This window comes from Uloborus diversus, chromosome 1 (genome assembly GCF_026930045.1).
Source record: "Uloborus diversus isolate 005 chromosome 1, Udiv.v.3.1, whole genome shotgun sequence".
Taxonomy (NCBI): Eukaryota; Metazoa; Arthropoda; class Arachnida; order Araneae; family Uloboridae; genus Uloborus; species Uloborus diversus.
This window is the reverse complement of record NC_072731.1, coordinates 15,422,774-15,438,642: the sequence shown is the minus strand read 5'-3', so window position 1 is coordinate 15,438,642 and position 15,869 is coordinate 15,422,774. Positions and strand designations below refer to the sequence as shown.

The 15,869-nt window shown below is 33.9% G+C and overlaps 1 protein-coding gene across 1 annotated transcript in view; it reads right to left on the bottom strand.

The window, feature by feature from the left end:
* Positions 1-15,869, bottom strand: part of LOC129234446 (lysosomal alpha-glucosidase-like) — an 82,620-nt gene that overhangs the window by 48,722 nt on the left and 18,029 nt on the right. Inside the window, exons 5-10 of the mRNA XM_054868449.1 lie at positions 15,539-15,777; positions 14,277-14,408; positions 7,104-7,214; positions 4,992-5,108; positions 2,029-2,225; positions 898-1,031 (exon numbers count right to left, since the gene is read on the bottom strand). Of these exons, the coding sequence (XP_054724424.1) occupies positions 898-1,031; positions 2,029-2,225; positions 4,992-5,108; positions 7,104-7,214; positions 14,277-14,408; positions 15,539-15,777 (930 nt within the window). The remainder of the gene's footprint in view (positions 1-897; positions 1,032-2,028; positions 2,226-4,991; positions 5,109-7,103; positions 7,215-14,276; positions 14,409-15,538; positions 15,778-15,869) is intronic.

Sequence of the window (15,869 nt, the reverse complement as noted above, 5' to 3'; positions counted from 1 at the left end):
CCATAAACTCTCTCGTGAAACTGCTTAGCTCAACTATGAATGTTATTGCAGAAACGTAAATAAGTTTTGCTTGCGGAATATGATGAAAACCGGTTTCTGCTCTTCTGAATTGGAGTCCATGCTCTGGTGCAGTGAGCTTTAACCCTTGGCCTGCTGTGTAGATTTTCATGACTTGCCTAATGATTATTTCGAATACTTTTTACTTTTTTGCTGGTAATTTGATAATCACTAGTGTATCAAATGAAACTTATTGCGTTTCAATGTAATCATGATTTAAAAGAGAAATTAAAAAAATTTGGACTTGGAGTTTTTTATTCCTTGTATGTTAAAAAGATTAATTTCTAGCAATCATATCTCATGTTCAGTTCACAACATAACTTTTTGGGTATTGTTTTCACCTGTGAGGAGAGATTCCCTAAAAGGAAGAATGAAAAGTCAAAATGGAGGAATCGTATTTCCGATACTCATTTTGAGAATTCTCTCCAAATTGTTTCATCACGCATAAAAATCAATGTTGATAGCTTTGTAAGTAAGAAAGAATGTTAGATTTTTCATGGAACTAAAAAGAAAATCTTTTTTTTTTTTTTTTTTTGATAACTAAAACTTTGTTTTGTGTTTTGCATCAAGTTTTATTTATTATTATTTTTTTAATTTGTGCTTTGCTGGTTCAATTAAACCACGTGTTGAATATTTATTTTCACTGTAGTTTTTGCATTAAATGAAAACGTATTTTAAACTTTACACTGTCTCTCCATAAATTGAGGTTATGTACATAATTTGATCCATGCGGCCCTCCAGTCCTTTTATGATGAAAATTTGGCTCTTTGTTAAAATAATGTTGAAGGTAGTTTGTCATTTTAAAACACCTGGAAAGAAAATTTAAATTATTATGCTTACAGGGAATAGAGTAGCGCATATCATTCCAAGTAGACTGTATATCACCACTCCAATGACCGCTGTAAACACCTTGGCCAGCAAAGGATGCTCTTGATATGATAAAAGGTCGCTTCTTCCTAACTGTCCGAATTGCTCTACATAATGAAAGAATACAACATGATTTAAAGACATTTTTTTTACTTTAGGGTTGTCAATAAGTGTCACTTTTTATTTTTACTATTTTTTAATCCCATCCCCCTTTTGTTGCAAAGTGTCGTGCCACATTTTATCCCCCCTCGTCCCAAGTCACACTATTTTACCGTGTTTTTATCATGTTATTGTTCGGGTCAAATCTTGCAACTCAATTTTGACCATTTTTATCTGATTTTTTTTTTGAAATTTGGTATGTGACCCCAGACCTGACGACAATTAATTATTAGTTTACTACAATGTTATTAATTTGGCTTGATGAATGTCTGTTTGGGTGGAATCTCGCAATTCAAATTTCACCCACTTCCTGTGATCCAAAATCACAATTAATTAACCATTAATTATTGGTTTATTCCACACAATTTCAATCAACCTTTTCATTAAATCTCTAATATGAGGCCAAAAAAATGCTCGCACAAGCTTAAATTATATATCTATTGAAACCCTCGACTCTTCTGCATCAGATAAAAAGTTTTCCAATATTCCAAGGTAATTAGAACACAAATTATAATTGTTTTAACTAATTTCATGCTAAAATGTTGTTGAATCTTCAACTGAAAATTCATTGTTGATCAGGGTCATAATTTAACAATGCTTTTACTCATACTACAGAGCCTAAATTTTTTAAAGCAATGTATATAATTATAGCAATTTGTATATGCAAGGTATATTACAGATAGGCAAACTTTTAATGCAACTGCTGAAAAATGTTCGAGTTTCAAGAAATCTCTACCTCGCCTTCCCCATGAAATAACAATTTTGAACAACTCCAAATTTTAAGTGTTTCTAGCTTTACATCCTATTTTTATAGCTTTTCAAATTTTAGAGGTCAAAATAAGGGAAAGAATAACTACTAATAATTAAAAAAAAAAAACAATCTAAATACAATGGAAAGTGGGAAACATTAACGAAAAATAATTAAGTAAAAAAAATTAAACATACATATTAGTAGCAACAGCTTCCCTATAAGCATAGAGATTATGCTCGTTGTAATGGATACTGGAATAATGCTTTGCTGTCATACAGAGAGTCTTTTTTGTCAAGATATTGTCTCCAGGAAGATAAGGAGGGTTCTCCAACGAAGACTTTGGGCAACCATCCACAGATCCATCCACAAAATTTGATGGCTCATTCATATCCTACACGAAAAATAATGACAAAAATTGGGTGAAACTTTTAAAATGAGAATAAAAAGTATTTTAATTAAATAGGTATTCAAAACAACATATCTACAAATTTTGTAGCAAATTCAAGCTTTATCTAAAGAGAAAAGAAGACCCATACTACTCAAAGATTATTTTACATCTTTTTCTGTGATTGTTACAAAAACTGGTTACATAAAATAGAAAAACAAAGATATTGAATTCTTTTCGAAATTTCTAATTGAAATATATTTAACATTTCTATACTTAATATTTTAAATTCAGTTTAACTCTTAATTCACATTACTTATTGATTCTACAAATAACAAAGGTATAAGCTGTATAAAAAACTCATATTTATCAAAATGTTTTTTAAATAGTCATAATTAAATCTTAGATAAGGTTTTTGAGTGGACATACACGAGACCTCAGGTTTTATGATGGGCATAAGACCTTTCCGGAATGCCACTGGTGTTCTGCTGATGAGGCTTCATCTGCTCACATTTTAGTTTGCATGGGATTTGCAACCTACAATTGTTTTTTTGACTTTTTGGAGATATTTGTATTCATGGTGATTGTCTAGCCCTGCTAGACAGTTCCGAGATAAGCAAAAAAAAAAAAAAAAAAAAATCTTGGATACCATATTGCTATTGAGTTAACAATTTATAAAACCGTGCATCCAGTAAATATGTAAAAACATTAGAAAGCAAATATTCTACTTTGTAATATTTCTGGGAACTTCAATTTAGAAAAGTAAACATCAATTTCAAAGTAAAAGTCGAACTAAATTGGCATATATAGAAACTAATGAGTTTCTTAAATAAGCAGACTTATCATTTAATACAATCAAAACCTATAGTTAGTAACAAAATAACACCAAGACATCAAAAAACATAAAATAACTTTTCACATAATTTCTCATCTAAGAATTGGTCCACTGCTTTCTGTTTCAAGCATGAGGGGCATTTGCATGTACCATGGTAACAAATAAAGGAAATAGCTGTTAAGTTAATGAAAAGTGAATGCTTGGTGCACTTATAGCAGTAGCGTCACTGGAACGTATGGTTTTTTTCAAGAGCCAAAAAGTATTTAACTGCTCAAATTTTACTATTCGGACTCAAAAATAGCATTTTTCTAATATGAGAGTAAAAAAATGCTTGCACAAATTAATTAGAATAAAATAGCCATAAAAAAACCCTGATTTTTCTGTATCAGATAAAATTGGTTCCAATGTTCCAAGGTAATTAGAAAGTAAATCATAACTGTTTTTAACTAATTTTATGATGAAATCTAGATAAGCATTCAATTAGAAATTCATTGTTGATCATGATCATAGTTGAACAATGCTTTTATTAAAATTTGTAGCATTGAAAAAATCATTGAGAAGAAAGATCTGTTGCCATTTTTTTCTCGGATATGAACAAATAAAATTCAGGCTTTTGCTTTGAGACTCTTCCTGTAATCGGAGGATTTAAAAGTTTTCCTTTTTGGTTATTTTTCTGTAAATCTGTCGGGAAATTTTACAATTTTTTTTTGTTCAAGCCTGATTGTTGAACACGCATCATTTTGACATAACTTTTATTTTTGAGGTAGACCGTGCAAAAGCAGGCGACGCAGCTAGTATGAACAAAAAAAAGGTCTATAAATTTGATCCAGATAAACTAGGGCTAGATGAATGAAGTTCTACTGTATTTTAAAGGCAAACAACAAAACCCCATTTAAGTTCTAGTTTTCAATGTTTTTTTTTAATTACAGAGCATTAGATGATGGTAACAATTCTTTCAACAACAACTCGGCCAAAGCCTCTCATTCATGGAGGATGCCAACCTGCCCTGATCTTTAGTATTTCTAAATAATAATTTTCATATGAATCACTCCTTGCTCACGCATGCTTTCAGTTCTAACACCAGCTATTTCATCTCTTAAAATTCACCTTTTCATTTGGTTTTGAAACATAGTCAAATCTATTTCCTTTTTGTGCTTCCAGCATATTTCAAGGGTTCTGGGCCAAGAGTTTCATAGCTACAGGTTGGAAAGAGTTAATGAACACAGGAATTCAAATCAGAAAGTGTGCTCATTACAAAACTTTAGTTTTGAGGATAGAAAAAAAAATTGTAGGTAGTTCCATTCCAGAAAACACAGTCTCTTACTTGGCAAAGGTCAAGTATTTCATTCAAATAAAACATGGTAATCAAGCATACATCTGATAGTTCCTACTGTTTATACTGTGGATTCCCAGATAAACTAAAGATTGTATACAATTGCAAAAAAGAGATAAATAGGAAATCATCTAGATTTGAAACTCAAAAACTTTATGGGAAAAAATAACATAAAATAAATCACTTAGTTGTTACTCATTACAACAGGATGGTAAAATTTCAATTTGCACTCTTTTAAAAGAGTAGTTTTTTTGTAAAAAAAAAAAAATTAATGCTTTTTTGTAACTTTTAATTCTTTAAATTATTATTACTGAAAAAAAAAGAAGTTTGATACATTCAACTAACAATCCATAGATTTAAGTAACAAAACAAAAGAGTTAGATGCAGGCCTGTCATTTAGAGGTGGCAGGAAAGGACGATTCCCTGCTGGCTTTGATAAATAAATGCATTTATATATATATATATATGTGTGTGTGGGCACACTTCTGATTAGATCCTTATGATAGAAATGATTTATGTTCTGGACCCAATCATAACGCCCAATTACTTAACTTTATAAACATGCATAATTGCTTACAATATGCAAAGCCTACCAAGTACTTACAATCCAGACTCCATCAAATTTGATTATGTCATGAAGATTTTTAAACTGCCGAGTCCAATATGATACAGTAGTCGGGTTGCTGAAATCAGGATAGACCAAAGTACCAGATGTCCAGACCTGCAAAATGCAAGTAATATATTTCATAAACATATAGAGTTTCTCTTTTAAATATCAGCACATTGACAGTAAACCTTTGAACTATAGCAGAAGTTTAATTTTCATTTAGAATTAAAAAAAATTTGACAAAGAAATATCGTGATTTAATAAATAAAATCAAGCTTAAAATAAGAAACAACAAAGACAAAAAACAAATTGCAGATTACTGCAGACACATGTTTCAGCATTACAAGGGACGCTTTTTTCAATGTAAAAGAAATGAGCTTATGGATGAGATGACATCCACCATTAGGCTTGTGTCGCATGTCTTTTCATCCATAAGCTCATTTCTTTTGCATTGAAAATGGTGTTTCTTGTAATGCCAAAACACGTGTCTGCAGTGATCTGCAATTGTGTTTTTTGATGTTGTCATTTCATAATTTACTTTTCAGCACAAAGGCAATTATTTAACTTACAATCAAGCTTGCTTAATGGAATAGCCAAGTTGGCACAAAAAGTCATTCTAATAAAAAAGGTATTCCATTATCCAGGAAGAATATGAAAAATTACAATGGTTTGGTACATTGAAAATTTGTAACATTAAAGCGGGACATTCTTTCAACCGATATTCCAATAAATGGGCTCAAGGGTGTCCGGAACTTGAATTTTGGGAAGGTTAAAATTCTAAATTTGCTGAATGGAGCTCCAAAATTTGCCGAATGATAAAATATGGATATGCACACAGTTAATGAAAATGAACATTCAGGCTTTTAAAAATTGCAGCATTGCAATTATGTTTCCAAATTTGTTGAATTGTCAAACAAAATAAAGAATTCTTTAGGGAGGTCACAGTGAATTCCCATGGGGGCGCACCTAAGCGGGCTCAACGGTATGTTCGTACAGTAAAATCTCATAAGAGCAAATACCAATACAAATAAAAGGTTGGCTGAAAAGAAATAAATTTTAGGTCCCGTTTTGAATTTTAACTGCCATAAGGATAAATCTAAAAAATCTAGTTTTAAACAAATTGTCATTAAAAAGGCGAATGGGTGTATCTCAAAAAAATTGAAAAATTAGTTTTGATCACCACGAAAGTCCAAAGTTGATTTTATAATATGACCAATGGGCGTATCTCTAGAATAAATAGTATAAAAGTTACAGTCCCTCACACTGATGGCAGTTCTCAAGCAATACAGTAAACAGGAAATCTTCAAGTCTTTTTTCTACAAAATGATTAAAAGTGAGATACGCCCATTTGTCTTTTTTTTTCGACAAAATGGCGATATTTCAAAAATCCACAACTGTGAATTATAAAGCTACATGTTAATATGAAATTAACAAGACCACTAATAATGCTCCCTGTGGAGAATTATCAAAATGCTTGGTATAAATCACTGTCTGCTTGGGGCTGCTCTCCAGGGGATACTGTCTAAATTAATGCAAAAATCGATTTCTGAAGGTTAGCACAGAATGTTGTATCTTTTTCTCAGTTTGGGCGAAAGATGGACGCTAGGGCTTACATAAAAGTAGATGTCGTTTACAGTACCGCAAAATGATTTGATAAAGCAATAACATTCAACTGTACTGTTTTCAGAGCTTAGTGAAAAAAGAAACTTCTGGGGCTCAAAGCGTATACTTTAAAAGATTTTTAAATTGTAGATGATAATGCTTTAACTGGCTATGCCAGGAGCGTCCAACTACGGTTAGTGGTCATAGCACATACTGAGCCATTAAATTTTTTTGTGCAGTGCTTTTAGGGTTATTTTTTGCTTTTTTTTATTGGACTCACTCTCTTACAGGGGGTCCTTGTAGTATTTGGGATGGGACACACCATTGTTCTTGGAGGGCTGAGCACCCCTGGCTGTGCATTAACAAAATCAGCTTTCGCACAGTATATAATATATTGCCGATAATCGCAATTCAGAAATCGATGAAAAACGTTCGGAATTAATACCATAGTTGCTGCATATAGAGCACATAAAAACAATAATAATAAAATAAAAAGACATTTCATACCTTCCCAATTAAATTTTTCCCATCAGCAGTTTTCACAAAAACATCATCCTCTACACCTTCATCATAAGGTGGATAGGAATCTGGAGCTTCTATGTTACTAATGCCAGGATCCTGAGCAAAAATTCATGTCTTTATTGTTTTATCAGTAAAAAAAATATATATATAGATTTCACACATACTTTTTCGAAAGAATACAAAACATTTTTCAAAGCTATAATATTTTAAACAAATAATATTGCTGTCTGAAACAGGCCCATAAATCAGGAATTACAATACCATACACTTATTGTAGCTAAAATAAAGTGGGGATAAAGTGGTAGGAAAAACATTTCTTTCCAACTCAATATCTTTTAATAAAATGCCATAAGAGTACCATTAGTGATATGAACCAGTGCCATAGCGGAAAACTCCTAAAGAAGGGTGAACATACTCTAATGCTTGGAATTCAAAAATGGAAGTAATAGGAAATTTTTTAAAATGTTACAGATACTAGATAGTCATAGCTGCATCAACTTGATTAAATAACGCAAAACATTAACTAAACAGAGAAAATTTTAACTTTGAGCTTCATGGGAGGGGGTATGGGCCCAGGGACCTTTTGCGTTCTCATGCCACTGATATGGACAGAAGAGCTAAGTTAATAGAAAACTTTCATAGCCTGCAATATGTTTCTAGAGCTTATACTTTAATCCACAAGTTCATATTACTTTTTACATTGAGTCTATCCATAAATGATATCAAGTGTTTTAAAAATATTTTTGACTCTCCTCTCTCTCTTTGTGCAAAGGGTATGGTGAGCCTTTACCCTTGTCTCATGCCACGCTATTTTTCATAAACATATTCTCACAAAAAATGCGAGATGTCACACTTTTTGTTACCCTTTTCATCCCCTTTGTCATAATTTCCCAAACCCCACTTCCCCCTCGAAGCGTGACATCATTTATAGACAGCCCCATAGATTAAGTGGTTCCTTGTGCACCCAAAACATGTGAGTGTACTTGTTTAAACCATGAAATGTTGACTAATAACCTATTGACTAGTTTTCGGTACGGTTTCAGGAAAGGTAAATCTTGAGCAACTAATTTATTACATTTCTATGACAAAGTTACCACGGCTTTAGACAATAAGAAGCCTGTAAATGTTGTTTATATTGATTTTCAAAAAGCTTTCGATAAGGTAACGCATGTTGCTCTACTTAGCAAATTAGCTGATATAGAAATAAGAGGGAAAAATTTCATTTGAGTAAAAAACTGGCTGACCGGAAGGAAACAAAGGGCAGTTGTAAGGGGAAAATATTCTAAATGGAGTGAGGTTTTAAGCGGGGATCCTAAAGGATCAGTGTTAAAGGGCCTATTTTGTTCATTGTTTTTATCAACAATATTCATAAAAATATTTCTGGGAACATGAATTGTTTTGCTGATGATGTCAAAGTTATGGGGGAGTGTAGAAAATGAAGTGTAGAGGACTTATTATTTTTGCATATTCAGTCGAATTTGCATGTAATTTTACTTTATCCTGAAAAGTTTAGCCACCGAGTGAGTGGCAACAGCAAAAACATTTATTTATAAGCGAGTCGCTTATTTGCTAGATTCTGTCTCCTACTTGCATTCCTGCTGGGTGCAGGATGTACGACGTCTATGTTTTTAAATTGTAAATAAAAGAGTTTTATTTTATGCTCAAGTATTTTTCATATGTTCGCGGCCAATCGACCTCGCGACAGTGGTGACCTATTATAGGACTGAATGCGGACAACCAACGTGAGTGATTTTACATTTTGTTTGTCTTGGTTACTAGTAGTAAAATGACTGAATCCAAAGTAGAGACCAGCGTTGATAGGATTGGTATGAAAATGCCGACTTTTTCGCCTATAAATGTCAAACTGTATTTTGCTCAATTAGAAGCAAATTATTCGATAGCAAATATAAGGACTGAGCAAACGAAACATAGCCATTTAATTGCTTCTATTGATTCTGAATATTTAACTTATGTTTCGGAAATAGTTTATTCGCCGCCAGCGGAAAATCCGTATACTAAGTTAAAAGAAAAATTAATTGAACAGTTTGAGCATTCTGAAAATAAGAAAATTAAAACCTTGTTACAGGACTTAACTCTAGGGGATAAAAAACCTTCACAGCTTTTGCATGATATGCGGGAATTAAGTAACCATAAACTAGATGATAGTTTTTTGAAAAAATTATGGTTAAGTCACCTTCCTTCAAATATGCAGGCTATCCTCGCAATTAGTGCTGAAAGTTTATCGCAGTTAGCTCTTATGGCTGATAAAATTTCTGAGGTAGTGACTCTTCCGTCAGTATCTGTGGTGAATTCTCCCTCCTCGCAAGCTGAAAATTCAAGAATTTCTCGTTTGGAAAACCTAATTGAGGGTTTAACTGAGCAGGTTCAGAAATTATCTGTTCGCAGATCCCGGAGTAAAATTCGGAGGCTTTCTAAATCTCAGTCAAGAAGTAAAAGTTTTTATCGTAACTCGGATAATTCTGAAAATTGTTGCTGGTATCATAAGACTTTTTCGGATAACGCAACAAAATGTAGACCCCCATGTAGTTATAACCAGAAAAAAAACGAGTAAAGCTGTCAGTTGATGCGGCGTCAACCGTACAGAAATATTTAAATCGCCGACTTTTCATTAATGATGTAAATACAGGTTCAAGTTTTCTGGTTGATACAGGTAGTGATGTCAGCTGCGTGCCTCGATTTCATTTTAAAAGTCATAAAGTAAGCAATCTTGTTCTTTCCGCTGCGAATAACACAAATATTAAGACTTACGGCACAAAATTGCTAGCGGTAGATTTTGGGTTACGAAGGAAATTCACATGGCATTTTATAGTTGCAGATGTCAGTAAACCAATAATTGGTGCTGATTTCTTGGAAAACTATGGTCTAATTGTTGACATTAAACGAAAATCTCTTATTGACCCACTTACATCGCTAACCTCAAATGGTCGCACTTTAAAATCTTCGATACCGGCAATAAAAAGTATTTCTGGAAGTTCTAAATTTCATAAATTGTTGTATGAATTTAAAATTATTACTCAGCCCGCTGCAGGGTTGCAAAGTGAAATAAAGCATAATACATTGCATTATATTCAAACAACTGGTCCCCCGGTGCAAGCGCGAGCGCGTCGTTTACACCCAGCTCAACTTAAAATTGCGAAAAAGGAATTTGAGTACATGTTAGAACGTGGCATTTGCAGACCTTCGCGTAGTAATTGGTCCAGCCCTCTACATATGGTTCCAAAAAAGTCCGGGGACTGGCGTCCAACTGGGGATTATAGAATGTTGAATAAAATAACGCGTCAGGATAGATACCCTGTTCCGTATTTAAAAGATTTTGCACAGCAACTTCATGGTGCTAAAATATTTTCTAAACTTGATTTGTTAAAAGCGTACCACCACATCCCGGTAAATCCGGAAGACGTATGCAAAACTGCTATTATAACTCCGTTCGGATTATTCGAATTTCCGTACATGAATTTCGGATTATCGGGGGCCAGTCAGACATTCATGCGATTTATGCACGAAGTGGTGCGTGGCCTTAATTTCTGCTTTGTATATTTGGATGATGTTTTAGTGGCTAGTGCAGATCAAAAAGAACATGAAAAACACCTCAAAATTCTTTTTCAACGTTTCAAAGATTACGGGATAAAAATTAATGTTGCAAAATGCGTATTTGGGGTATCACAGGTAGATTTTCTTGGGCATTCAATAAATGAATCTGGCTTCAAACCTTTACTGGATCGCGTCAAAGCAATTTCAGAATTTAAATTGCCAAAAACAGTAAAGAGTTTGCGAGCTTTTCTTGGAATGTTGAATTTTTATCATAGTTTCTTGCCAAAAATTGCAGGCTTACAAATTCCTTTAAATGAATATTTAAAAGGGAAAAATAAGAAAGCTAAAACTGAAATTAGTTTATCAGAAGAAGCGATTGCAGCTTTTAACAAATGTAAGGAGTTGTTGGCTAGTGCTACGCTTTTACATTACCCGTCAATAGATGCAAAATTAGCATTAGTAACAGATTGTAGTGATTTTGCAATGGGTGCGGCTCTGCATGAGGTAACTCCCCAAGGTCTCAAACCATTAGGTTTCTTTTCGCGTAAAATAACTTCAACGCAACAAAAGTATTCAACCTATGATCGAGAACTATTAGCGGTGTATAGTGCAATAATACATTTTAGATATATGTTAGAAGCGCGCCCATTTGTGATCTATACAGATCACAAGCCTCTCACTTTTGCGTTTAGTCAGAAAAACGATTCAAAAGCTTCCCCCCGGCGTTTACGCCAACTTGATTTCATTTCACAATTTTCAACAGACGTTCGTTTCATCGAGGGAAAAGAAAATATCGTGGCAGATACGCTTTCACGCATCGAAGAAATTTCCATCCCCTCTACTGTTGATATGGAATCGCTAGCGAACGCACAGTTGGAAGATTCGGAGCTTTTAAAAAAACTGAATGACGCAAGAGAAAGCCGATCGCTGCAAATTAAAAAATTTCCGGTTCCGAATTCGGATAGATTTTTACTTTGTGATATTTCAACTTCAAACATTAGACCTATTGTTCCTGATTCTTTTCGTAAAAAGGTATTTGATTCGTATCATAATTTGTCTCATCCTGGTATACGCGCTACGACAAAATTAATAGCAGCAAAATATGTTTGGCTAGGTATGAAAGCAGACATAAAATTATATTGTCAGGCTTGTTTAGAATGTCAGCGAACTAAGGTTCACCGGCATACAAAATCCCCATATGGCAACTTCCCACTTCCTGACGGAAGATTTAAACATATTCATGTCGATTTGATAGGGCCCTTATCAATTTGTCGGGGATATACTTATTGCGTGACAATTGTTGATCGCTTTACGCGTTGGCCGGAGGTTACTCCGATAGCAGATATATCCGCAGAAACGGTAGCTAAAGCTATATATTTTTCTTGGATTGCTCGTTTCGGTGTTCCTTCAGTCATTTCTAGTGACCAGGGCAGACAATTTGAATCCTCGCTCTTTAAGTCATTTGCAAATTTGTTTGGAATTAAACTAAGTAGAACGTCAGCTTATAATGCGAAATGCAATGGCATGATTGAAAGACTGCATCGTCCTTTAAAACAAGCCATCAGTTGTGTTTCAAGTGCGGCATGGGTAGATGCCCTACCCTCAGTGCTTCTCGGATTGAGAACAGTCTACAGGGAAGATTTAGCGTCTTCAGTCGCCGAGCTCGTCTACGGTGAGACACTTCGTTTGCCTGGAGATTTCGTCATGGAATCGAAGCTGCCGATTCTGAGTCCGACTTTTCTGCAGAATCTGCAAGGGATAATTGGATCGCTTCGTCCGACCCCAGCGTCACGACATGGTATTCCTAGCGTTTTCATCCCCAAGGATTTGGACTCGTGTACCCACGTCTTTTTGCGACATGACGCGGTGCGACGACCTCTACAACCGCAGTATGACGGACCTTTCCCAGTGGTGAAACGGATGGTCAAGGACTTTGTAATATCCATGAAAGGTTTGGATAAGACTGTTTCTATCGACAGGTTAAAGCCGGCATATTTACTTAACCAGGATTTGTGCCCGGATATTTCAACTCAGAATCATGTTCCAGTGACGACGCGTTCTGGACGACAAGTTCGCTTTCCGGATAGATTCGTCTCTCCCTAACTGTTCGAGACTCAGAGGGGAGTATTGTAGAGGACTTATTATTTTTGCATATTCAGTCGAATTTGCATGTAATTTTACTTTATCCTGAAAAGTTTAGCCACCGAGTGAGTGGCAACAGCAAAAACATTTATTTATAAGCGAGTCGCTTATTTGCTAGATTCTGTCTCCTACTTGCATTCCTGCTGGGTGCAGGATGTACGACGTCTATGTTTTTAAATTGTAAATAAAAGAGTTTTATTTTATGCTCAAGTATTTTTCATATGTTCGCGGTCAATCGACCTCGCGACAGAAGAACAAGCAAATCAGCTGCAAGAGGATTTAGATCATATTACGGAGTGGGATTATAAATGGGGTATGGCTGTTAATGTTGGGAAATGTCAAGTGCTACATTTAGGGCAAGAGAATAAGTGTACAAGTTATTATTTGCAAGGTTCAGTCATTAGTCAGGCAGAAAAAGTTACTGATCTGGGCGTCTTAATAAGTCAGGATTTAAAGTTTAGTCAATAGTGCAGCATAGCTAGTAACAAAGCCAATACGATGCTTGGGTTCATCAATAGATCTATTTCAAACAAATCTAAAGAAGTTCTTCTGCCCTTATATAGAAGTTTGGTAAGACCTCATTTGGAGTATGTTGTTCAGTTTTTGGTCTCCTTATCTTAAGAAAGATATTAATGTATTGGAAAGGTTTCAAGGGCGGGTTACAAGGCTAATAAATAGACTTTCGTATTTAGACTACGATTCCAGGCTTAGAATGCTAAAAATGTAGTCTTGAGCAAAGAAGAGACCGAGGGGACATGATTCAGTTGTTAAAATTTATTAAAATGGAAGATGTTACGGGGCTGAAGTTTAGCACTGAAAACAGGACAAGGGGTCATTGTTTTAAGCTATTTAAATCTCAGGCTAACATGGATGTTAGGAAAAATTATTAATTTAGGGGGGTAGTGCAACCTTGGAACAGTTTACCGGAAGAGGTGGTAATGAGCAAGGGAGTAGATAGTTTTAAGAGGGCCATTGATCTTTACTGGGGATTGTAAATTGACTAGGACCAGCCTAGCTGGGCCCAGAGCCTGTTGCTGGTCGTCACTTTTGTAGTTGTATTTGCATTTCCCAACAATCAAGTTTTCTACAAGTGTAAATTTTTCACCTTCAAACAGAGCTAAAGGGTGATATATTACACTGCCATGGAAGGATCAAGTGTAATATCTGCAAATTTTTGATTGTTTTGCATTTTTGTTATCTACTGTGCTTTAGCTTTATTGAACAAGCTTGCTAATTTAGTTACCATTGAAAATTAAGCACGAAAACAAGTCTAATTCCAACATTTCCTCATTGTTTGCATGGAATCCAAAACATGTTTCTTCAAATATCTCAAAACTAATTTTCGCAGATTCAGCGGTTTAACTTCCCACAGCAGTATACATAAGCACATTATCATTATTATTATTATTTTTTTTTTTTAAATTTCTTACATGATGAAAGTGGTAAACACTCAAAAAAACTCACAATCATAAGAACATAGTGCCTTCCTTTTCTGTGTAGGTCATCAACAAATTCAGGGAGACCTTTAAAGTTAACTTTATCATATGTAAAATCTTTGAAAGCATCCATGTAATCAATATCATGCCACTGCACATCCTTTAAGGGGAAAAAATAATTAGTTACATCAAATGGAAAAAGTTCAGCAATTATAAAAAGAGAAAATTATTTTCACATAATGATTCATAGTTTGTATTTGTTTTTACACAAAAATAAATTTTGGAGAAATAAAATATGTAGGTTTTTCATAACAATTAAAGAACGAGAATATTGAAAAATACAATTAAAAAGCTGTAAGTAGGCGAAACTATCAAACATCTAAAATGTATGAATAAATAAATCAAGCTAAAAATGAAACTTTGAAAACAAAAAATAACTTGTCCTCAGATTTTTGATTGATAGCAGTATAATGTTGGGCTCAGTTCAAGAAATTAAAAATTGTTTGAATTTCTTTGTAAAGAAAAAGATAGCAAGCACTTAATTCTTTGCTACAAATACTTACAGTTAAGCAAAATTTCCATTTTTAATTTTATTTCCTAATACTATTATTCTGTTATGCTTGGTTTCAAAATAATTAAACAATAAAGATGCTATAAAAATTGTTTTGCAATTTAAATTCTATTTTAATTGCTTCTTTTCCATTACAGCTGCTGTCACTATTCCAATGATTTTTGACTAAGTATATTTATTAATTTACTTTTCATTTCTTGGACTTGTGGAATTTTACTAGTAATTCAAATTTTTTCCTAGCATTCTGCCAGCTTCAACCTGATTTTTCCTGCTTTATGTGCAAATAAACTAAGATGTTGTATTCTAGATTTAAGCACAAATTTCCTTTTAAATGAATAAGCTAACACTATTTATAGAAATAGACATTCAATGAAGAGCAGGAATGAATTTAAAACAAATTTCTTCATAACTTACATATTGCCGCCTCAGAGCAACAGTAAGACATCTAATACCAGAAATAACACTAAGATGTCCTACTGTTGCTCTGGGCGACAATATGTGTAAATGCATTTTGCAGAAAGAATGACAAAATGGCTTTAAACAACCAAGATATACTCTCGAAAAACATACCCTTAAAAAGTTTATGTAAACTTAGCAGAGGAAATATGATTTTGATGTTTTATAAAAAAAGTATAAAGCAGATTTCCTGAAAAGGGATAACATGAAATCCGGAATATTTTAACATTACAATATGATAATAGTGTTCTAAAATCACTTACTAGAGGTATTCCATTTTCCAATGTGCGATTCAACACTTCTTTACTTTTATTGAGAGTATTGTACCCATATCGACAAAGCTGGAATCCTAAACTCCAATAGGGAGGCATAAAAGTTCTACCAATGATGCCTGTGTATTGCTGAACAACATTTTCTGGCGTCGGACCCAGCATAATAAAAAAGTCCAGGATTCCACCAATGGGGCGAAACGTTATTGCAGGTGTGGGTTGAAGAATAACATCTGCGTCAAACAGTTCAGATTCAAAAAAAGCACAGTAGTTTATTATTGACATAAAATTAAATGCAGGAGTATGTCTATAGCACTCTTTTTAT